This window comes from Myzus persicae, unplaced genomic scaffold (genome assembly GCF_001856785.1).
Source record: "Myzus persicae strain clone G006 unplaced genomic scaffold, MPER_G0061.0, whole genome shotgun sequence".
Taxonomy (NCBI): Eukaryota; Metazoa; Arthropoda; class Insecta; order Hemiptera; family Aphididae; genus Myzus; species Myzus persicae.
In genome coordinates, this window is record NW_019104010.1 from 161,873 (window position 1) to 189,255 (window position 27,383).

The 27,383-nt window shown below is 29.4% G+C and overlaps 1 protein-coding gene across 1 annotated transcript in view; it reads right to left on the minus strand.

Annotated features, from left to right (window-relative positions):
• LOC111037527 (potassium voltage-gated channel protein Shaw-like) overlaps window positions 1–24,309 on the minus strand; it is a 65,497-nt gene extending 41,188 nt beyond the window's left edge. The window contains exons 1-3 of the mRNA XM_022320156.1: window positions 24,051–24,309; window positions 23,844–23,976; window positions 22,933–23,112 (exon numbers count right to left, since the gene is read on the minus strand). Coding sequence (XP_022175848.1) covers window positions 22,933–23,112; window positions 23,844–23,976; window positions 24,051–24,244 — 507 coding nt within the window. The 5' untranslated portion in view covers window positions 24,245–24,309. The remainder of the gene's footprint in view (window positions 1–22,932; window positions 23,113–23,843; window positions 23,977–24,050) is intronic.
• Between the last annotated feature and the right edge of the window lie 3,074 nt (window positions 24,310–27,383).

Genomic DNA, 27,383 nt, shown 5'->3' on the forward strand with positions numbered 1-27,383 from the left:
ATATAATATTACGGATTTGTCAATTTTTGATATTTTGTTTGTTTATTCAATTTATTGTTCTCGATTATTATTTTTAAGATACGAAAATGTCCAGATTTTATGAATTCTAGTCCATGTCCCCACTTAATGCGATATCATTAAAACGTTCAATGTTCATAAAACTACTATAATAATTATATAAATTTAAAAGTATTTTCTGTAGTATTGACTTAAAACGTAAGCTGAGTGTTAAGCTCTTTATATAATATGTAAATAGTAATGACTATACCTAAATTCTGAAAAAGTTACGACTTGTGATACATTTACTTGGTTCGACTAAGGGAGAGGGTACAAACGTGAAATAACTAATGAGAAGACTCAGAAAAAAAATACTGATCATATATTATTCTAATATTTTATCAACATAACTCTCTATGTCTACTATTTCTTCAACACATGGTGACATAATGACCAAATACAAGTACCTAAAATAGGTACTAATACAATTTTATAATGCATTATGAATAGGTATTAAATACTAAACAGGTATGAACAAATCATTAAGTGAATCATTAGTAGGCACCGTATAGGCACCGTAGGTACTACATTTATGTATAAAATAATATAATTTACCCTAGGCTAAATTTTTTAAATATAAAACTAAATTATAATAATAATAAAAACTAAAGGCAATGTAATAACACACCTATTTTAACAGTAATTAAAATCGTTTGTGCACCTGCAGCTCCTTTATTCTGTGGATTTATTATATTTCGTTAGAAAAAATATTTACAGACTACACCTACATGCATTTTTTTTTTAATTTCGAATTTTTTATTAAACAACATGTTCATAAATGAATCGAACAATTAGCGAAAGTAATGAAGTGGTAAAAACTGAAATTATTCGCGTAATGAAAAATTTTCCAATTGGCGGAATTTCCACATGAGTAGAATATTATTGCTTGTAACAGAATATTATAAAATACCTGTCTGATTTTTTTTCAAGTTCGGGCAAAGCATGACTTTTTTATCACTAGCTATTATTTATGATTATGTATAGGTACGTATCAATGAAATAAATAAGGATCCTAATCTGAGGTCCTCAAATGCTTTGGAGAAATCACATGTAAAATACAAACCAAGTTCCGCGACTTTGGGTAATTGGATACCTGATTTATTATTAATTATTTAATTATGTTATGTGTTTTGTTATTCTGTAGTGGTGTACCTACGCACAAATCTTGCAGTTGCGAACTTGTACATAATATATTGTATGTTGTGACTGAAGAAGAAAAAAAATGAAAAGCTTCAAGTAAATGAACGAAATCACGTTAAAGATTTTTATTTTACGCGCATGCTACTCCTATGCACGTTATAATGCATTGTTGTAAACTCCAAATCTCACTTGGAAATGTGTATCGTATTTCAAAGAATATTCACATTTCGTGTATGCAAATAAGCCATTGCATATGTGTGTCGTCGTCGTCAGTGAATAATAATAGTAATCAAAGCTCGCCCGACTGGAACAGACAAAACACGACGAGTTGAAGACACCTATGCGAAATAAAGTTTAAGAGCACCAATAAAAAATATTTAGCCACTACAGCTTATGCGGTCGTATAATATTCATATATTTAATTACTATAGGCTCACAGTGTTATCGTCTAGCGAGAAATCGTAAGATTTCAGTCGGACATGCGTGCGGAAATTAACAAATTATTCAAATTTTAGACAATTTTATTTGGTTTTTATTTTACCAAACCTAACCTGAGCGTAGTGATGAATGTATTGATTTAAAAATGATATGTGTTTTTTTTTTTGTGTCTCTGAACACTTTTTGGTGCAGTAAAAACGATTCGATTTTTTACTTCAGCATTTATTATTTTAGGAAAGTAAATTTAGTTGATACTTTTAGAGGATAACATGTAAAAAATGACTAGTATTCCAAATCATTGAGAAAAATCAAAAAAAAAAAAAGAAAGGAAAACCAACATTTATACTGAAAACTAATTTTCGATAAAATCGATTTAGTTTTTCTGGTCCAACTTAAAAACTAATTACTATAGATACTTTAAATATTCACTAATTTTTTACATAACAGTTTTCTATGTACGATAACAGTTTCAAAATATTTATACTATTTTTGAGATATTTATATTTTGTAGCCATGAGATATTTTCGATTCATATTTACTTGAACTTGATTACTGTCGATTAATAATTTTTCACTTTGTTCAAAAAACTTGTAAATTTAATACAATGTTCTCCATAAGTTGTTATTAGTATAGTTAATACAAAATACTAAGCGTGAATCCACAATAATTGTTCACGAGAGTTTGTTTATGATATTAGATATAATACAAATTAACTCTTTGCTTTATTATTTTTTTTATAATTTCATTGTAATTCAAAAACGAATATTCTTAGATGCATGAACTTTTCGTCAATTGTTTATTTTATCATTTTTCATTGTTACATTTACAAAAATTTGTTTTGGTTTTTTTATGCTGAGTCCAAAAGCTTGAACTTTTAATACAAAGTTCTTCGCAGTTGTTGTAATAGAAGTTCAAAAATATTAAAGATTATTAAGGATTTTTTTCTATACGTTTTGAAAGATAAAATTTCTACAATATTCACCAAACTCACTAAAATTTGCAAATTATTTTGCAGTTATAAATATAAAAAATGTTCGATATTTATAACTATGGGTATTTTATACTGTATTCAAAAAATCAAAAAAAATATATTTATAAACACAGTTTTTTTAAATAGATATTTTAGGTGCATACTAGGATACACTTAGATGTTTAAACAAAGAACAGCAATTTCAGTTATTTTGTTGTACTTTAAAAATATTATTAGTGGTACTTGAAACTTTTAAAGTATATACTTATATTTTATACACACAATAACATTTTCAAATGCAATGTTTTCGGCAAAAGTTAATTCAACTCGCTATTACTAATAGTAAAATAAAATATATATTTTGATAGCAATAATATCATACTAGATATTTACTTAGTACTATAATAGGCTGATAGACCATTTTCGCTCAGAATCGTTTTTCGTATACAATGATTTTAAATCGCTGCATTAAAATTTAATATTTCCATTAAAGTGATTCACACGGTACCTCATGTGCAGCAGAACTATACCCTCCGTTTAAATATACACTCACGTTATATAATGCAATATTATACAATTATATGCAGTAGGTTGATAGTCCAATAGTATTATAGGTTAGTTATACGGGCATGAAATCAGAGGATCTGAATAATAATCCGAATATCTAGATATATGGATTTGGTTTTTTGATTTGACCAATTTGACCAAAGACAACAGTACATTAGTCATAATAAGTTAGAAAAAGGTATATTTAAAAAAAATGTAGAAATTAAATTTTCATAAAAATATAAAAATGGGTCATTGAACTGCAAAATTGAGTCGGATATCTGAATTATTTGGATAGTCCATGAAATCTGTAAATCAAAAATCCAAATATTCAAATTACTATTATAAGTACCTACACATTTCTAATATGTTAAAAATTATCAAACAAAAGAAAGCTTTGAAAAGTTGCTGAGGGCTATCCTATATATGTATTAAAGATTTTTTTTAAATTCTATTACTATTTCGGTGTAAAATTATCAAATATTTCATGTACGCCTCATATTCAACACTTGGTACCATAATAGTGACTAATTTACGAATTCATAAATAATAACAATCTAATAATTACTTACATAGCATATAAGAAAAAGTTTAACGATGTATGCTTATGTTTGTGAAACAATAAATTATTTAATAATAATAAGGCATTGAGTAGTAAATCGTGTGCGAAACTATTAGATTTTATTTATCGCACACGTTTTTCAACGGTTAAAATAAATTTTCAGCTACATATATTACACTTTTACGTGGGTTTATATAATATTATTTACACAGTAAACGAAAGTATACCGAACGACAAATTTACAGGCTCCCTAAAAAAATAATATTCACTAACATTGATTTTAAATTTCTTGTTATATATTATAAAATACAAAATGATTTACTAAGCATGCTCACCCCAATTTTTTTTAATAATTAATTATTTAAATTCTGATTTATTGTATTTTTGACTAATGACCTCATTACTATTATCGTATACGGAGTATCATGATATTAACTTTTTTTTACTAATAAAAAAACATCTTTGATTAAATTCATTATTTAATAGACAATTTTTGAGTTATATAAATTATAGTAAATTATTTTGTTTCATCAAAATTTTGCTTACAGGACAAATTGACCAAGTTGTGAGTACTATTATAAACTTTCCGTAAATTGTATGGTAGTGTAGAATAGTTGTAGAATTAGTTGATTTTCACTTGAAAATAAAAAATTTGTACCTCGACAGGACATTTTTAAATTATATAAAAATATAGGTATACTAATACAGTTGTACTTAGTAATTACAAAATCAGAATTCGAATAATTCATAACATTAAAGAAAAATGGTGGTGAGAATGATTCGTGAACTACCCTATGCCTATATTGTATAATAATTATACAACATATCAAAAAGGCTTTTTTTGTGTGACGAAACTACTTGTGTTTAAGTCTAATTTATATTTAAGTAGGTAGTATAATATTATTTATGTAGGTTGGTATTATGTATACCATTATATTATTAAAATATATAATATATTATGTAAAATGTTTATTGTCATTGTTCGTGTCCCTGAAAAACTCGAATGATATTAAATTCCATCAGTATTATATTAGGTTTATTGAATTTTCTTTGAATCGGTGGGTCCACGTTACGGTGATGAGGGGGATTATTTTTTTTCTCCCAAACGAGGAAAAAGTAAAACCTATATTATACCTGTAAATCGGGAAAATGTGAATAAAAAGTAAGAGACACAAAATAATTATCCATAAATAATAAACAAGGTTTTATTATATTTTAAACGTGTAAGAAATATTATTATTATGATAATAATGTAATAATTATTCATAATGTTAGTTGAATTCTTTAAACGTCTGGGATTTCAAAATTTTATAACGAGGCTTACAACAATAAGTTTTCTCCCTAGAACCGTCCTGCAATTGCGTCACTGTATAATGTATATGCTAATAAAACGAAAGTGTATACATAATTATACTTATAAATAATAATATGTCATATGAGGTATTTTTTCTACGAAAACCGAAATTTTGTTTTTTAGAATACTAAGAATAGTTTGCCAAATTGTGTTAGTAAGAACTACGTCATGTATTTTTGTAAATGTATGTTCTTACGAGAAAGCCACTCAACTAAAATTCAATATTTGTTCGTCGCTGAACGAACTCAAATAATTACGTTCAATTAATACTAAAATAATTATTTATTATTTTTTAAAAACTGCATGGATACAGGGTTGCGCACGCACGACTTCATACAATGTTACAATTACAAGTATAGGACGAAAAAAAAATTTTAATTATGAAAAATACGATATATTTTCTTCGTGTACTTTTTTAGCCGAATTTTTTACAGTTTAATCATTCCGTTTTAAAATAACAAAAACAACAACCCTGTTGTGTTTTTCTCGTAGTCATCTATTCCAGAAGGAAATAAATCATGTAGATATTTTACATAACGTTCAATTACTATCGGAATATATTAACGTGTATAATACTGCAATAAAGTTTCGAAAAAAAAAATTAAACGTAGTATTTTATTATACACGCAACCCCGTTAATATTTAAACACAAAAAATATCAAAATATTTAAATAATTCGACACTGCACTAATTCAGAATAAAAAAAATTTACATTATTCTGTTTTACAAATTCTTTTTAGTTTTGTTTTATTTTGTATACCTAATCTATTGATGTTTTTACTATGTTACACCAACATTATTTTAATACGACAAATGTTGTATACCAAATAAGTAACATAAACTACATAATATCATATCAAATAAATTATTTAATTAAAAAATATATATAAATATAATGTTTGTTATAATATTAATAATTGGTATTGAGTTTTCGAAGTAATATAGTTAATAATGTTTACAGAGTGAAAAGGTAGTGACGTGGGTTCTAAATCTCTATGATTAAAGTAAATTAAATAATTTAAAAAAAATTAAAATACGAGTAAATAAACTGAACATGACATTACAATTATATTGTCAATATTACATTATTTAATAATAAAATTATTATATTGTAATGCATTACTATGCATTACTATTTGTGCATTGTATAACTCTCTCGGGAAATTCGAAGTAGATTGTCTCCGTGTGCCTTTTAAATTTACATTAGTTTCAATCATAATAATAAAAATAAAATATGACAATTTATACAATCGATTTTTAACAATTCCAATTAGCCTCTCAATGGAAAACTAAATATTTTAACAAATAAAAAGTGTAAATATTCCTTATAAATATACTTATTATATTATTTTTACATAGTGAAAATATTAAATAACCACAGTGGCAGTTGTATTGTATAATGCGTTTTTAATGCTACATGACTGTTCGATAAATGTATTGGAAATTCGGTTTTCTGTACCAAACAATCTAAAACGCATTTATTTCAAACACCCACAGATGACCAAACGTCAAACATTACGAAAACACTACCTCGACCAAGTATATAATATATTATTTCACAATATTATAACATAATGAATTTATAATGTCGGGCTTAAATTACCAGTCTATCGACTGTATTTTCTAATACTGAAAATTGTACTCGAATAAATATAATTTTAAATAATGTAATGCATACATATAATTTGTTAACAATATACTTTATCAATTATATGTTTATCTAAAATTATATTATATCATGAATTATACCATTAATGAAATATTAAACATACCAAACGCCGAACAGTGAATGAAAAATTACAATACTTATATTGAATTATAATAAGTAATAACAAATAACAATCATAATATACCTTATTATATAAATATTATATAATGTATATTATGCTTCATAACGCAATGTCTACTATTATTCATATTTTACGTTTTCCCAGTTTTATAACATTTTTAGACGTTTCACGAACGGATGCACTCCTTCTAGCAATATTGTTAGATAATTCCGTCGTTTACTCGTTCCTGGTAACTATTTACGAGAATGTATCACTTTTTGACAACGCAATCAATTCTGTTATCATACGAGTCGTTGTAGTTGGTAATATAATCAGGGAACAATGCTAGTCAGGTTTTTCCCACTAACAGACAAGTGTCCGAACATTTTTTTATAAAATTTATCTGTACTAAAAATGTCCATAATATAAATCATATCTTATACTCCACGGATCTGTTAGATCCGTCAACAGATTTCGATTATCCACCTGTAGTATTATCAGTTACATAATGTTATTGTTTTCGGTTTATTCAAAAACGATTGAATGTGGCGGAAAAAAAATAGTGCATTACAACATTTGATGCCTATAATTAACATCTTTAATAAAGTTATTTTATTTTATTTTTTTATCTAACCATTGAGGATTTAACGTTATTATTACCTGTATAATATACCCAACATTATTGTTTTGCACGTTTATTTCTATTTTTTGTGTTTCTACTTTCAAATATACTTTTGCCGAATGTTAATTGTTGAGGAATACAACAATTTGTGGATATTTTATAATTTTTCTTATTCTTTTTTATACATTTTCAATTGTAAAACAATAAATTACTTGTAAAACTATAGTAATTTTAATTATTAGTTAACTCTCCTAATCAGTAAAAATCATACTTTTTAAATAATTTTCTGGAGGTGGCTTAAATCGAAACCGGGAAGGGTACTTGGCCGTCCCTTCCAAGTATCCATAGTAACGTCAAACAATATATTATTATATATAATAATATCTGCATAATGACTAAAATAATCTTCATATACCAGACACCCACGGTCAATGCTTAATTAATAATCGTATAATTCATAATATATTATATTATTACTCTGGATTCCACACTTCTATCTCGAGGTCAATACCTACCATTCACGTCTCTCATAATATTGCATTTGACAATTCTGTTATCCCACTAGGTGATTGTATTAATATACATATAGCAGTGATCTCCTTTTTCGGAACTGCATTGAAGTTTACTCTTCTGCAACAACTGATGAATCACTTTAATTGTCGACAAAAACAGTTTTTTCTCAAAAACACGGAGAAAAAAACCTTTAAAAGTGCATGCGAAAATCTGACTTTTTAATTTTTTGTCTCCGAGTTATTATTTAGTAACATTTAAATTGTCCGATTCTGAGTTTGAGTGCGTAACAAACAGACGGGCCCATTTATCATATATGTACATTGTACATCCTTAAATACAATAAAACGTGTTCATGCTTAAATAATAATTTTGTTGTAATAAATTACGATTTTATATTTATCAAATTAGATCTCATACTTACGACAAATTTATTTTGAAAATGGTGCAACAAACAGACAACTCTAAGTAGTGATCAGCTTTATGAATTTAATTTAAGTACCTATAGTTGAAACCAAATTAAATGTTTTCGTATTCGTTATTAAATTATTATTTGTTATCACTTGTCATACACAGAAATAAATTATGTTAATTGATTCTTTATTGGGAATTTCCAATAAATAGTGAACCATTTTTTTCTCCTGTCAAGTTTGTAGACATTATCTTCTTGTATCTCGATTATACGTCGCTTACAATATTTTGTTAATACCTAATAATATTAAACAAATATTATTACAATTACACGTATATTAATGTAGCATATTAAACAGTAAAGTTGACACAAGTCGATGGCATCTACTTAGAGGACGGTTCGGTGAGTTATCATTAAAATATTATTATTAGTATTAAAACACTTCAATACTAATAATCGTACATTTACACACATGTTACAGGCTTAATAGCGAATTCCTGACTGTTGGGGTGAACGATTTTCGTTATGTTGTACCACACGTAATTCAATCGAAATTCAATAATGAATATCAAAATCGTCATACTTAGTTTCGAATCATTCAATACAGTTGTTAAGTAATATATGTATTTTATTGATGTATACAGACTACAGAGTAGTTATGTTATCATGAGCCACGATATTGCTCAAGATAATAAACAGAAATTTAAAGTCATTGGAAAATGTAAAATAGAATCTTGTTCAACGCATATTTCTCGAGAATCGAGTAGATTTCTTTGACTTGTTTGCTTCAATCCTTACACTATAAAGTTTCAAAAATAGAATAATTTGTTGGTTTGTACAATGTAAAGAAGCCAGTGGCTGAAAAAAACAGTTAAAAAAAATGATTATAGATTACTCGTCAACCATAGAAGTTACGTGACTTTTTTTAAATATAAGAAAATAATATTTAATTAATTGTTAGTTTTTCAAATGTACAACAAAAGGCAGTGTCCGTATATGTTTGTAGCTTATGGACTCAAAAACTACTCGACCAATTTTTATGACGGTTAAGTTTGGTACAACGTTTTTAGAGCTATCAGAAAAATATAGAAATTAGTTTTAACCACGTTTGAAAACATACCAAGTGCTATATCTAATCCACCCAAGGCGGATTGCCCATCTCAGTCGAATTAGTTCACAAAGCGAGGTACACCGATGCAGATTTTCCCATGAACTGAGGTACATTGTACTTAAACCTTAAACCTCAAACCGAGATGTACCGACATAGCGTCGCATTTGATGTTTTTCATTTTTTCTCGGGTAAAGTAGGATTATATAGGTGCTATTATTTAAATAAAATAATCGCCCTGTTCACCACTGTTTAGTGTAAACATAATACATAACAACGTACTCATAACATCTGGGTTTTGGACTAGGCAGTGTTTATCAAGTCTTGGACGTTAATGGGCGATTAATTTTGATATCAATTTGACTTGCTTGGTCAAAATTAGAAACCTTAAAACATTCAATGATAAGTATAAATATCTAAAAAAAAAAAAATATTTGTAATATAAATAAGTGCCCATGTGTTTGTGTTTGGGCGTAAATGGTTGGCAAAATATAATATAAGTGCATCATCGGAAAAACGTGATGAAAAATTAGGTTTTTTTTTAACGCTGGGTTATTTTATTACGAGCATAAAAACGAACCGCAATTAATAAATGGCACGTAGGCGTGTTGTAGTCCGACTGTGTTTTGGTCTTTAGATAGGACTGTGTACGCCGGGTTATTTACCAAATTCAAACCATTAAATATGTCAGTTTTATCTAAACATTAATTTGTTTTTCAAACGTTTCAAGGGTCTACGCCTTTGTTTTGTTGTAAATTTGTAGTATTTACGAACGTACAGATCTCAAAAGTAAACCGCGAATTGTATGAAATATATATGTTAACATTTCAAAATTAAAACGGTTATCATTGATGGCGATTTCGACATTGCGTTATTATTTAGGTTGGATATAAAACGAATAAAATGTTTTAATAATATTATAACTCTGTTTTCACTTTCATAACATTGTGAAAAATAATTAAATTCTGAAGAAAAAAATCGATTTACGAATTACAACTACAATTATATCAGTACGAAGATTATAATGCAAAAATAATTTGATTTATTTGGGTTATTTTTTTTCCTAAGGCGCATTCGTATAAAATGTATACAATTCCGGATGGAAAAAACAATTATTTACGATTGCTATACGAGTTTCCCGTCACCATTAACAATATCACACACATTAACAATATACCATTGGTAATATAATACTTGGTATTTTAATCGATATTTTTTCGAATCAATTTATCTCACTCGGTCTGGCGTCAATGATACATCAGATGGCTAGGAATACGTATTATAATAAATTAATGTTAGCAAACTTTTATTTTACAAAATTCGTAAATGATAATTTAATAACTAAAATGTTATGACTTGACCAGAAATATGACATTTTTATTAGTTATGATTTGGATATTCATTTGATACGGTTACCTGGTGTGACACTGTGGTCACCAGCAGTGACTCACGTGTTCTGAGGTCGAGCCTCGGCTGGATACGCTAGTTTCCAGATGGGTGACCAGTGACCACCCTGGTTTTTAGCGACGAATTTTCACCCCATATACACATATTCCAAGCCAACCTACCTTCTCTCACAGTGAAAACTGACTTATAACCTCCAGACTAATGACCTCAGATGCTTAAGCTTTAACTAAATAAAAATAAAATATATAGTAACGTGTTTTAGACAAAATAAAATAAATATTTTAAAAATAGTCCTAAATCAAAACTCCAATCTATTTTACAGTTATTTGTTTAGGTCGTGACACATACATATTAAGACTGACGTGTGCTAAACATCTACTTGTTTATTTTTTCATTATTAACAGAAATAAAATTTGCCATCTGTATACACAAACAGTACAATAAGTAAATATGATAACATTTAATCCGATAACATGATATAGAAGAATATCCATAGACACTACTACCAATATTATGAACTTTTATTAATAAGTTAGATATAATAATAGATTTTTAGTTTTTTTTTGGAATTTTTAGTAACAAGTATTTATCCAATGGAATTCGATTGGAGGACTTTTTTTTTCTTTTAAAAATTCTTTGGCATTCTGTAAAAGGATTGTGATTTGATGGATGATATAACTTGGACTATTTACCATTGCGAAAGTGCATGCGTTTCTCTATGAGAGTAGTTGGTAAGGAGATTAAAAGTTTAGTAGTTGCTTGGAAATTGATAAGAAAGAACTCCATTTTATGAGCTAGGGTGACAGTATGTATGGATGATGGTAGGAGGGTTGGGTCGTTGCTTTGGAATATGACCTTTTCGGTGGAGGGTTCGTATTGGTAGTAGTGTTTCCGTTTATATATTTTACATACTTTATGTCTATATGATTAAAGTTATTGTAATACATTTGATTTTATATTCTCAGGAAAATAGGTAGCTTGGGTTTTTTTTTTTTTGAAGGCAGAGAAATCCATGTAATAGACCGGATGGTTCCACTACAGAAAACGCACATTTGGTAGTTGAACCAACATATTTTTGATATCTATCTGAGGTGTGGGAATACTGGGAATTTCCACAGTGGAAAAATGTATACGGGTGATTACAGTAAGAATTTATAGAGCCGAAACCTTGACAACGGAGACATTGAATTGGCTGGTGATTTTCTGGGGGCTCTTCAATTTTCATTTGTGTGCTCTGTGTAGTGAATTCGATTGATATTACAGATGTCTTTATTATTGATACGTAAACCAAAAGGAGCGGGAGCGTTATTTTTAGTATTAATTTGCATACTAAAATGTCCTCCAGACGCGTATACATTTTTTTTTTACATAATCATTAAATAAGAATAAACTGTAGCACGGCGTTTTGAATATGCAATTTAGCTACGACACTGACGTGGATTCGTTGGATGGTATCTATAGTTTGTTCATAATTATTGGTAAGCTATAAAATCAAAGTATATTATGATATCATTGGATAGAAGAGTGGATGAAATGAGTATTTAAATTTTAGGTACTTATCTACAAATTAATAATATGAATAAGGAAATATTTATTTAAATCGATTTAGATCGGTCGATCTACACGTCATGCTGACTCATGCTAATGGCTAGGTACACCTAATTTATAATACAAACGGTTTGAATGATATTTATGAATTATAAGTCAGTCAGTAAATTGAGGATCAGTCTAGACGTCATAATTATTAATTACCATAGTATCAATTATATTACATTTGCACTCATTAAAGTAAAATATACCAAATTTAAAATGATCTGTTTTATTTTTGTCTGTAGGTATGTACTCGTACTTCTTATTATATTTATTATTTTATAATTTTGTTGAAAATTGTAAAACATATTTGATGACACAATTAATTAAACTAATTAAAAAATAATTATCATTATTCTTGTAAAAAGGTAATTTTATTTTAATCTTTATTTATTATCACATCTCGTGATCTATTATTTTAAAATGTATCTCGTAACGTTTTTTTCTGTCGCATTGTCTTGTATGTTTTGTTTGTTGTTTCTTTTTCACGTTATTGCAATTAATATTTTACTATGCATTAAAATTGGTACTTATTACGTTTAGGTATTAAATATATATTTCTCTGTGAAATGTGTAAGTACGTTTAGGTACATAATAATAAAACAATCATAATGTCGTTTTTTATTTAATAATTCCACTTTTACAATATAAAATGTTTATTATTTTCTAAAATCTTGATGGTAATTTATAATGTAATGCTTAATAAATACGTAAGTACTGAAATATTAAAAATATAGTATTTGGATTATGTATACAAATTCGCATGGACATTATACGTAGGTACGCATAATAATAATGTAATATAACTTTAATGACAAAACCCATTTTGTAAAAAATGAATACTATTTTACTATAATGGAAAATAAGAACTTACATAAAGCCGTCAACGTTACATAACTCATTAATGATTATATGATATTTTATTATATTATAAAATTACATTAGTATTATGTCGATGTAAAACATTTCACGGAACTATTGTTTTAGTACATTACATTATTTTTTTTTTTTTAATTACATAATAACTATTCTCGTTCTGTGTACCATGCCATGTGTCACGTCAAAATTTGTAAACGAGCAAGTCTTTCTCCGGAGACTGGGGAAATAAAAGTAAAATAAAATAGGTCGAGAATAATGTAATGTACCGCTGATTTTCAAGACCAAATGCATAAGCAATGTATTGTTTGAACCAACCATGCTGTCTGCTATAATATATATACCTCAACTGAATTATTCATACCACCAAATGATTAAACACAAATCAAACACAGGTGAGTAGATGACTATCGTACAGATTTAAAAACAAAATTTAAGTGTGTTGGTGAATTTTATACATTTTTTTTACACATTTCTGAATGCATAATGTCTCATTTACGTGAAACCCATGTCCTGGCCGTTCATTAATCTAATTCAATATTCAAAAATCATGTTAAAATTGGGTCTGTTACAAAAACTGAATAAATATTAGAGTGAATCATTTTTTTTTTCTATCCAATCTGCAAAGTATTATTTTCACAATAATCTCAAGTGATGTTGGATTTATTAGAAATATTAGAAAAAATAGAATGCAATATTAATCAAATAAAGTTTACGATATTTGAAACGGAGGGCTTCTTTGGTGTTGAGGTTAGTCAATTAGCAGATCACGACACCATGTTCGTTTTAGGCGTCTTCTGCAGTTACCAGGAATAGTGGAAACAGATGGTACTGAGATCAAGGGGTGGCGATGGTTGAGGAGATTGGAATGCGTACGATTGTATCTTAGAAAGGTTCTTACACTTTGAATAGATAGATCTTTATGGAGAGTTTATCATTCAAGACGTAGTATGGGCCTTTGGTTATTTTTTGACAAAGGCATTTGGCATTCCGAAATTAATGACATTTTTCAGTAACTATAACACTTTCTCCAACAGACATATTATATTCCTCATTCTGAATTGTCAAATCATCCAAGTACACCTTTCAACCACGGTTTTTACTCGTAAAATTGTTCGTAATACGTCTTATGACAGCTGGGGACTTATACCAAAAGAAGTTTTTCCATGAAAATACTTCGCGCATTTTAATGTTAATAATGCCTTAAAGTGGTGAATCGATTTTTCGTTTCCGAGTTCATTCGTAAAAATGGGTAATTTCCACTTTCAAGAACCCTACCAATGTTGATTATAATATGTAACTTTACTTTATTATTTTTTTCTCATTCGGGAAATGAAAGATGTGTCTTTTTACTGTCTCTCGATATTGTATTTTTTTATACTGTCGTCTACTGCCCGTTTAATATATTATCATAATAATATGTTCCTTAAGCTATTTATTTCATAATCATACATTTATTTCGTCTTGTTGTATGTATATGACTTTTTTTCGTTATTTTCAATGAAACTTCATTTATTTTCGAAGGAAGTGTTTTATCTAATTTGTTTTGAAAATTATTTGACTGTTGTAAGTATATTCATATTATTAGGAAGATGAAAAAATATTTATTTTAATTATTTTTTTTTTTGGATGTAAGAAAAATTCCTTGGGTTTCGAAAATGTTTTTTTCTCTGTGCCTGTAGGACCATTGTTTCTGCAAGGCTTGTAACATTAAAACTTGAATTTATTAATTCTTTATGCTTTTTTAAAATATTCATCGGAAACACAGACATGTTCATAATGGGTCTAAATCTAAATAAACAGCTGAAGTGTAACCTGCCTACCTATAAACATTTTGGTTTATAAACATTAACATTTTAAGATAACTAAATTATAATGATCATTAAATAGATGGCTGCATGATATATGTATATTTCAGATACCTATATAATTTATTAATTAAATATTTAAAAAAAAAAACAATAGTCCCATTAAATTTATACGACTATTCGTTTTTGTTTATTTAGATTTCTGATAATGATGAATTTAATGCATTACATTTAATGTACACGATAAACTCGCCTCATAAGATCGGTACGTATCGTCGATAAGACAACTGCCCATTTTGTATACACGATGAGATCACTAAAATATAGTGCTACAGCTAGTTATATTTTGTGTATTATTCAGCTTTAGATTGTAGTATTATTATGCTGTACTTGATCCCTCGTGATCGTATATATTAATAAAATAAAATATTTAATATTGTAGAAAATATTATGATGAGAAATTTAATAAAACAATTAAATAAATTTAAATTGCATATTAATTTTAAATTTATAATACTTCCTCAATTTTTTTTTTTTTTTATTGGTTATGAAATTATGCATTTCTGCTTCCACAACTAAGGACATTTGCATTACATTTGTAGATACGTTTACTTTTGAATAATTACTTATTCACTTAAACATTTTGAGGGGAAGGAATACAAATAGAAGAAAAAAAACTAATTAAATACATACAGTTTTAAAATACAATCTAGTCGTTTATGCAAATTACGATCGTTGGTTTTTTTCTTGTATCGGTTTAGTATATTTATTGTTTCAAATAACTCTACTGTGTTTATTTCGCTGTCAGGATTTGGACCTAGACTTACCTACTGATATTGTTATAAACAAAATCCACTCGAATATTATTGTTTACTGCTAAATAGTTTAGTTTTAGACATAGCCCTCGCAAATTGTTCAAGTCATCACCGGACAGTTGTGACTAGTTGAAATACTTGGAAAACGTGTCGTTTATCATGACGTGCGTGTAATTTGTGTGTGTGTGTGTGTGTGTGTGTGTGTGTGTGTGTGTGTGTGTGTGTGTGCGTGTAAGTAAATATAGGTTCAAAGTTATGTTGACCAGACAAAGCAGAGTCTACGAGGCCCGAGTGTAAGGATACGATATTGTTGTTGTTATTATTATGGTATGCCCACCACAAACTTTTCATTTGCGTTTCTGACCTGAAATTAATTCTGGGAAGCGCGACCACCTAGATGACGTCAGAAAGTCACGTTTTTCACAATAGCGGTGACATTTTAATACAATTATTATTTAATTATGTTTTGGTGGAAAACAAATACCCACGAAGTCTTGCGAAGAAACAACTTATAAAGATACAAGGGAATTTATATATTTGAGTCTTAAATCAAATATTTAAGTTTTTAGCTCTGTTTTCCTTACAATTAAACTTTATTATTTCATGTACACAATACTGTGCTCTCTAGGAGTGTGGTTGTTATCAACATTATTATTATTGTTATTATTATTATTATGATTACTACCGGTGCCTAATAAAGATTTTTATTTGATTTAATATATAGATTTAAAAATCGGAATTCAAACCAATAAAATAGTAAACACAAGAACATAGTTCAAAAAGTTGGGAGATCAAAAAATACAAATCGAAAGGAAATTAAGTAGCATGCTACTAGTTATTTAGAATTTTTTAATATGTTTTTGAGTATAATGCAGTGGAAAAATACCGAAAAATATGTTTTTAATATTTATTGTTGATTAGCATTTCTAATTTCTATTTCTATACAAAAGGCGTCACTCAAAATCAGTTGGACAAATGAAAGTTGTATTCAACCCGAGAAATAAGTTAAAAATGCAATATATTTTTATTGTGATTATTGTTTGTACGGGGACAAACAATGAATAAAGCGTTAAGCAAAATCGGTTAGAAAATAAAAATTTCTATACATCCCAATACCATAATATATATGTTGATTAAAAACTTTAAGACTCTAATTTAGTAAAAAGGTGTTTACTGAAGTGTAGTTGATGATTAATAGTGGATAGTTTATTGATATTTGAATTACTGCAAATAAAAGACAAGGAAGCGAAGGCTTCGCACAATTATTTAACAAGCTGTTTTATTCGCAATGGGCCAACGGATCATTTATGATGGGGATTATTTTACAATTGTAGTAAACATATGTAAAAAAACATCCTGTTCAGGCTATCTCAAAATTTTTTTTAAACAAAAAAACATAGATACTAAAACAATATTCATTGCGATTACGCATCAAAACAAAATAAATCATTCAAAATATTATCGATTATCCACGGCCATTAAACACCTGCTGTGGTTTTAATTTTATTGAACGGCTGTCACAAAGCTTAGTTGTAAAATTTATTAAATGATTTACGTGCAACTATATTTATAAAGTAACGTTATGGGATGCAGTTGTAAATTGTAACGGATTGGTTTCACTAATTTGACAGTAAGTTGAATAAAATACCACTGACATTTACCATGTTTTATTTTCGCTTTTAAATATTTTTTTTTTTTACCTTATGACAGCATCAAATTTAGTTACATATAAAATGTAAATTTATTACAGAGTAATATTTTAAGAGCTCGAATACTACACTTTTAAATAATTTGTTACTCCATTTTGCAGTCACATAAGCTGGTAAATTTACTTTCAACAATGTATTCCACAAAATACAAAAAATTGTTGTTTATTGTTTCTTCTCGCATATAAATTACCAGTAATCTTAAATATGAAAAAAAAACATGCAAAATATTTTGACATTCTATTATCCCGTTAGATTTTTTCAAAACATAATTAAATTTAAATACGCTAATATTATTAATTTATAATTAGTATATTGAAGGTTTAGCTATAATATTTTATATAAATCTTTATAATGTGTATATAAAAAAATACCAATGAAAAATGTTGATAATTTTAATTAGGCATCTTTAAATTTAGTAATAAGGTCATTCGATTTAGCCTTATTATAATATTGATAAAAACATTTAATTATAACATGTGGGGGAGAGGGGTTCTAAACACTTCGTATTGCAGTAGTCAATAATTTCCTTATTAATAATATCAAATACGAAATAGAATCATATTATAAATATTATGACATGTTTTGTAGAAATCTAAATCACATTTTATATACTATATTTTTTGCACTAATACTATCGAGAAGGGCCGGGGGGCTCAAAAACCCGAAATACCCCCTTTCCACGCCACTGTCATGTACCGTGTATATGTCATAATAAAACTACTAACACTAATATCACGTCCAGGCACATGTGACATATGTCCTTTGTTGCAAGAGAGGAAAAGGTCCGTAGGGTTAATCTATTCCGTTTTGTGTGTTATGTCCTTTCGAGCTTACTATAGGATATGTTTAGCTGGAATATTCCTTTTTTTATGAAATATACAAAAATATGTTAAGGTTTGTATGTAAAAATATCGATATAAATCAATGACATTTTTGAAAAATTAAAAAAAAAACACTCCAAGGTAAAGAAGACAAAAGTAATAAATAATACTAATGACATATTTTTTTCATCTCTCCGTATTCCTTATTCATTATTATTATTATTATTATTATTATTATTTTTTAAAGCGTCATTGAAATTGAAATGCATAATTCATTTCTTTACAAACACAAATTTATTGTGTAAATGAGTTGAAAAAAGGATATTCAAAGTTTATTATTTCAAAGATGAAAACAACACACACATTAAAACTTCCATTTCATAAAATGTTCTGTGTGAAAATGTTTCAAAACAGTTCATACTTGACAATCAGAAAAATTAATTGTATACATTTTTATTTCGATAGCTATGGATTGAACGATTATGGGTTATTGCGTTGTAGTTTTTTGAAATTAGTAGTCACTGGTCAGTACTGAATAGAGCTGTGATGACCAACCTTTCTTTATAATATAAATAATAAACATATATAATATCATCTCCAAGCGGGCCGCCAAATAATAAAAGTACGAATAATGTCAATCTTAATCTAATAATATAATTTCGTTACACTCGTTAAGTATACCATATACATGTAGGTACATATTGGACTTGTTTTCATACATTCCATTGACCGTTGAAAGTATTACGAATCGGGGGTTGGTGAATAATTTTCTTTTAAAAAAAAAATATTTTGTTTCGCTTTAAACACTTGTAACGGAGCACACAGGATGTGTCCTCCGAGAGCTACGCGTGGTGCCCGTGGGCCGGGGATTGGGCACCTGCACTGGCGCAGCGTATATAGGATATTACTTACGATGCATAATGAGAGTTTCGCAAAGGCCGACAGGAAAAAAAAACGATTGTAATACACTCACTGAATATCTCTGACAGATCACCACACGAAATCGACGCGTGTGACCTCGCGATGCGCATAATATTAAGAGTGGTCGACTGCCAGCGTCATGGCGTAAGCCTCGCGGCGGCCAACCCCCTCCCCGGGTTGGGTTAGGTTAGGTTAGGTTAGGCCTAAGTATAGGGGCTTAAGCCGAGTCGGTTACCAGACCGATGTTCCGTGTTCAAATATATAATACCTATACTTAAATATTATAATCGTTGTTATTGTACGCGACGACGGGTATCAGGTCCGAGTTAAATTATTTGCGTATATCGGGAAACCCAATCTATACTATGCCCCCTGTACGTACAATGGGCCGATACCACCCACCTGTATTGTGTGTTGATCGTTTTGCGTTTCATTATACTACTACTAATATTCCTCCGGCCATTTCGACACGTTCGGGGTATAATGATCGTAATAATAATTGTTGTTATTCGGACGAGTAATCGCCGCTGGCCGTATATACGAACCGGAAGTCACTTTTGCCGCGAACACTATTGCGGATCGATTAATTAAGCCCATCATACCTGTTATTATTATATACGACGACGTACAACACTGCGCGTAGGTGGGCGTGCCGGTATACCTCATATACCGACCTGTATACCGACTGTATACCGTACAATCGTACCTATATATATACATGTGTGCGCAGTATTAATGGGGACAAGGACCCGGACTTTTACACGGAGCGCATTATTTACGCATCCGCGGATCTGCAGCAGCGCCAGGGTGGGGGGCTGTCGATTTATTAACGGCAGACGAGACAACCCTCGAATAAAATATTTCGACGAGCTTATATATTTTATTAGGCGTATATGCGTATTAATCGAACACGCCCACGGAAGAGCTAATGGGTTTTCGGATAGTTGCCGACTCTACGGTTTGGCTTTTGCGGTGATGATATTCGGATCGAGTCGTGTGGAAAGCGAAATATTATTATTATGTCGTGTGTGTCTATTGTCATGTTCGTACGCCGCGACTTGGTTGGTAAAATTTGAAAACAAGTTCTCAAAGTGACCAACCTACGCGAATTTCGCAAAATGACGATATCCTAAAGAGTGAAGAAAGTGCATTTTTAAAAAAAATTTAGCAATATTTCACCAACATGTCAGCCGGCTTTTTTTGATTTGCATGACAAAATTCAGGTATTTCTACATTCTGGCGAAATGGAACTCATAAAAGGCAAATTGTGTTATATTAATTTTTATAATATTCATAATATTAAGTTTGTTTTGTGTATTCAAATAGTTTTATACTTTTATCGCATCCGAATAATTTAACAATTATAGTGTTAACGGCAAATAAAATAGTATTTGGGGAAAGATCAAAGGTACAAACTATAAATATTTTTGTTTAAAGTATTTTTTTATTTGGGCGTGTGATCGTATGAACGGGAACAGTACATATGCAGATTGTATAATAGTGAGTACATAAATATCTCTAAATCGATTTAAATTGTATTATAGAAGTTCTATGCAACAAATATACTTCCATCAATTATTTAGTGAGAAACCCTATCGCTGAAGTAACACACACACACACACACACACACACACACACACACACACACACACACACACACACACACACACACACACACACACACACACACACAATAGCACATACTATTGCACAGGACGAATTTATTTTCTCTAATGTTATTCACGTGTAATAATATAGCACAAAGAATTATTTATGTTTCTCGTTCTACCCGAACACTGTTCGTTCGAGCACACAACAACTGAAACATATATCAGCATACATACTTATACTATTCTTTTCGATTTGTTATTAATTCAACGATCGATCGAGAATATTAATAGTCACACCTATTACCTACACATATTTACGTGATAGCAATATAGTGTCTGATCAGATTTCTAAGAGCAAATCGTGCTTAAGGATTTTTTTTCAATTTATTATGTCGTTTACAAACTGCATAGTACAGTTTTCACAAGTACTCATATTAGGTGTACAATACCTATGGAAAATGTGCAAATGTGGACCATATAGGTATGACCTATATTTTTGAATACGAATTTCGTATCGAACTATTAACGTCTTCCGGTATAATTATTTTCAACCCCATGGTTATAAATTATATTTTAAGTTTCACTACTTTCAACATAAACCAGTCATCACCTTATAACAAACTACGTTAGTATAATAATTGTCAAAAAAACAAGTTGGGGGGTATTAGGCATTTTATACCAAATTTAATTGAATTTAATGTATTTTTAGAAAATAATAAGTAATAACCTAACAGTTTCTAACAAAATACATTATTTTTTAATCAAAACATTTTTATGTCATTTTTTTATACACAATGTACTTTTTGTAAAGGTCTTGTATATACATTTGTCATTTAGGTAGGTAACTAAACGTTATTAAAATGTATTAGATACATAACTTTGTTATCACGAAATTGGCGAGTCAGTGTGTGCTATCTTATTTATAATATATGCTTATATTTTTATGTGCAGTCATGAAGTAGGTACCGAACATTATAATACATTTTATGATAAAATATACTCCATAATTTAAATATTTAAGTGCGCCCCAAATATGTTGAGCCCTGGGGCATCGCATAACTTAACACGTAGACCACCAAGGGGTTCTTAATTAAGTTATTTTATTTTTCCTTAAGACCAAAATTTGAGCACCAACAAATTATAAAAAAATCGAGAACCATAAATTTACTATTATTTTACATGCATTTCTTTCTACTGCTTGGGTAATAATAATCAACCAAAGTTTTTTCCATGTACATAAATTATAGAAAATTATAACAAATAAACATCATCGTGTACATGTTGACGTGTTGTGATAATGAACAAAATGTTATGCATTATTTTTCCAAGCAATCTATTTGTCTGTAAATTGTTTACATTGTAAGAGTCACTATGATTTAAAATTGTTTTATGTATAGATTTAAAAGTGTAATTATTGTTTTAAATTGGTTTTATGAAATAAATGAGTTTCACAGCATGCTAGCTATATGGATGATATACATAAAACATAAAGATCCAATGTTGCATCAAACTTATGAAAATGTTTATACTCAATAGGGTCTAAATTTAGGTCTCAATAGGTACCTAACAATAATAATTAATATATTATTGAATGAACTCCATACGGCCACAAGCTTCCTCTTGGGATATTAATCTTAATTGATTCAAAATGAAAATTCGATAGCATAAGGAATAAAACATAATAGGTATTACGTAAACAGTTGAATCATTTTTTTTCTACTATTATTGTTCAATAAACCACCAAAAAAACCCCTTGGTATTGAATTGAGATCCAATTTTGGTTCTCACGACGGTCAACGCGTTCGTTACGCTGATCAGTATGATATAATATCTGCAAGCGTGATGAGAGTATTTTATAATATTTGCAAACGTCCGTACCACACTTACCTTGGCCGATAACGACGAATGCGGTTCGTTGAAGAGCGCCCATAGTTTTGGATTGGTCCTCTGCCAAAGGTTCAGGGTTCCAGCCAAGTATTCTTCCTCGTAACCAAACATTCTGGCAACTTCCTCCTCGTTCGGTTTCTCGGAGTCGATATCCAGCTTGTCGAGGATGGCGAGGGTGGCCTGGAATCGCGTCAAAGGTTCGTTTTAGTGAAATAAAAATAAAACACTCCCAACGGAATTAATGTTAATATAGCTGGTACACACATATATATATATATATAGGCACTCGAAAACATTAACGAAACGATGAACAAAAAAAAAGTAGTTCGTATTATATCGAGTTCGGTTGTTGAATTTTTCGAAGTGGTATCCCACTCGTTGCGTCGTAATGGATCCTTTTCTCTTTATATAAAAGGGTGACACACTCTCGCGTTACCCCATCGCTATATTCGCGAGTTTCCGAGTTTCACCCACTCGCACGTGCGTGCTGCTGTTTTGTGTGTCATTAATCAGCCGCGGAAAACCGAAACTCACTATCCATCAACCCCATCACTACTTGCTCTTATAAGTACAATTTTTTTTCCGCACACTTGTCTTTACACACGACTTTCGCGGGACTTTTCGAATACCGGGAGCATTTTGCCGTCATGCAAATACATTATGGCTCACGTCGTCATGGATTTAATCTGATCGCACGCGGTGAGTGTACGAGGAGTCTATAATCATGGTCAGACCACAAAACTACGCCGCCGCGCTGTGCACGCAATGAACTCCGTGTAAAATGGTTGAGGCGTAGGTCAAAACGAATGATAATCCTTAAAACGGTCAAAATTTTGAAAAAAAAAACGCAGTGACGCTCTATCGGAATGTTATATTATTATAGTTAGGCCGGTGTCTTTGGTTGCGGTTACCTGTGTGTCTCTGTGGATGCTGTATGTGGACCAGCAACAGGGTTCTACCTGATTCGAGTCCAGTCCCCAAAACTCCAGCTCGTCTTCGAAAAGTGGTCCACAAACGTTTGTAGGGTAATGTAGTTTGCCCGTTCTGGAACAGTATACAAACGGTGAATTATGTCAACAAGTCATCATGTCGGTTGGTGGGCTGTAAATACGTTTTACCTGTAGTAATTGAGTACTTGGGCGAACACGCCTGGATGTCTGTCGAAAAAATACTCGTTGAGCACAGGATCGTAATTGGCCAAGGCTTCGGTGAGTCTGCTGAGCCTCGTGGCCGGTATTTTCTTCAGTGTGGCTTTATAGGTCTCGTAACGGATACCACCGACGTTTAGTATGATCCTGTTCTCACCATCCATGTCAACTGTGACCTTGGTCGTCACGCATCGTTAGATCGTGAACTGTAATTAAAAAAAAAAAAATGCTGTGTTTTAATGGAACTTTAACACACATTTCGTACGTGTTTAAGTCATTGAGCATTAGAATGACCATAATACGAGTACAGGTAACTCATTCGTATAAATCAATGGCCTACTAAACTTTACGCCTAACAGTTCGAAATCGCATTACGTATATGCTATTTATTGTTGTACATTCAAAATTTAAATTTATCCTTGTTGATAAGCCACTAAATTATAAGTATATTAGTAAGTTGTCACCCATTTTGTTAGTTTAAGTTATGGGATTATTTCATACACTATATACCTACATCATTATACACAATGTACAAATTAATACATAATACAAACATTTAATACAAATTAATACCGTTATAGCCTGTTAAAGCAGGTGTTTAATCAAAACAGTTTTCAATTAATAAAATATAAACTTTAACTTAAAAGACTTTAATGGATAATTATTATAATAATGATTATATAATTATTTATAATAAGTTCTACTAGGTAGAAGATATAAATTGTTTAAAATTGAATACAACGAAATATCCAAAGATTTGTTGTTAGTTATTACTTTATTAGTTAATACACTTTGTTACTGAGTTATAATTATTAAATTATGTTTTAGACAGGAAGTAATAAGTATTATATTCTACGGCATCAAGGCGTTGAATATTATACAGGTCAATTTATTAAACTTAATTTACTAATATTTCTCGGTTGATTTATTTTTCAATTAGAAGAAACACTAACCCAATCAAAGCCATTTTCACATATAAGGTTTGGTTTATGATCCCAGTGATTTTTATTTTGGTTAGGTGATGTTGATGCAGTATTAGCTCAAAAATGAGTGTTTATGATAAGAGGTCTGGACAATTTTCGTTCGGTTAGTTTCAATGTGTACTTAAATATAATTTATATATAATTTATTTTATATTATATTATTTTAAATAAGTACTTGATTTGTACAAATCAATAAAATTCAACTTTCTTAATAATTGCAGTATTCTATTTAAATATATACATATTTTTAATTTTATAGATCTAGTTATTTTTAGTGACCAGTCACCATTAACAATTTAAATCCGCATTCAAAAGTAAATATTGTCCAATTCAGCATTTATTTTTATCGAATATGGAACATTTTTTTTTTATTTTTCGTACATAGAACTACAGATACAATTAGAGTTTCGAAATGTTAACGGTCTATAACATTTAATTGTCCTTGTAACTGTTAATATAGTATTATATATTATTATATTTTCTAGAACAAAATAAAATCAGTATCTACATCAAATAATTATTTTAATAGGTTTTTCTAAGACTGCTTTGTTTTAGAGTATCATAAAGATACGCCATCGGAACTATATTTACAAGCATTTAATGTTTAGGAGCTCTGAGCTTATTCTGAGCCCCTATATAGTGTAACTGTACATAAAAAAATAAGTTTATTTTTAATAATTTTGGAACTTCAATAAATATATCAATGGCATAATATTATTATTGCTCAATAACTTAATATATTTAAATATATTAATACATTTATAGCATCTTAAAAAATGTTTGTTTATTATTTACTAGGTATTCACGTTGTCGCACACTACTAAAGAGAGAGAGAGAGAGAGAGAGAGAGAGAGAGAGAGAGAGAGCAATGCGTAGGTAATTAAAATCTTACGGAATCGTATTATATTATATTATAGTTTTTGATTATTTGACATAATATATTATAGTTATAAATATTATGTTAACTAAACGAATGGTAAAATTAAATTTATAAGCACCAGTCACCATAAAAATAGCTTATTATAGGAACGATTAAATATTTAAATACTGGTATTATAGCTGACGTAGAGTTTTCATTCGGTCGCAACGGTATTTTAAACTATTTTTTATACTATTTTTTATACTATTTATTGTTATATATGTTGTTTAATTATTGGTGGGAGGTCAAGTTGTTTTTTTTTAATAATACATATACTTTAAAATCGACGGACGAGCGAGTGGGCAAGGGTGGTTGTATAAAAACGTTGGACAGGGACCAAATATAAATATTAATAGTGTTAAAATACGAAGGGTGTTGTGGGGAGGCCGCGGACAGTTCGAGAAAAGGGCACTGCTATCCGGTGCGCCGGTGCCTGCGGTGGCGATAATGCATTCTAATGGGCAAAAGGCCACCAAACCGATAATAATTACACACACTCACCCACTCATATCATACATTATTGTATTGACTATTGGATATCAGTATTGGGAGGTCTGCAATTGTGGTTAAACTACGTTACCAAGTTTACTATGATATATTATATACCATTACTTTTCAGGCGCCTTTCCTGAGAGGGGGGGGGGGGTAATTTTCACCCCATATAAAATTGCCATAGCAATTTCGAATGTATAAGAATTACTCAAATTATCAACAAAATAATGATGATCAAAATTTTAATTTACCCTAACGAGTAGAAAAAACTATATATTAATAACCACATGGACAGTAATTATCATCTACGAATAATAAGTGACTGATAGATTAGCATATTATTTTCTACAATGTTTAGTTTTTTTGTAATCAAAATTAAGCGATATTTATACAGTCTATATTCGGATTTATACAACAAATGAATTAGATTATTATTTTATTCATACGGTTAGCGGTATAGCTATAGCATTATAGAATATAAAACATAAATTCACACGAGGAGGGAGGTGTTCCAGTGTGGGAACCATCGAGGTATAATAATATATTGCATAATATCGGTTTTTTTTTTTTTTTTTTTTTATAAATTGTGTTTATCTATATTTAGTTTGGTTTTGTTTCTTTGTTGTCAGTTTTGCGGTTGTTAAAATGTATACTGCTGTGCACATTATTAAGATGCCTCAGCTGTATATACGTAGATAGACTGCTACATTGTGGTACATAATAATACAGCGTATGACGCATAAAACAAAATATTATGTAATATTATTCAGCTGTGTGATATTAAAAATATAAATTCTACATTCATTATGCCTACAGTAGTATTTGAGTGAAAATCTGTTAATATGCGTCATAATTATTAGATTTATATGATTATTTATGGTTTATCGACAAAGTTATTTTATTTTATTT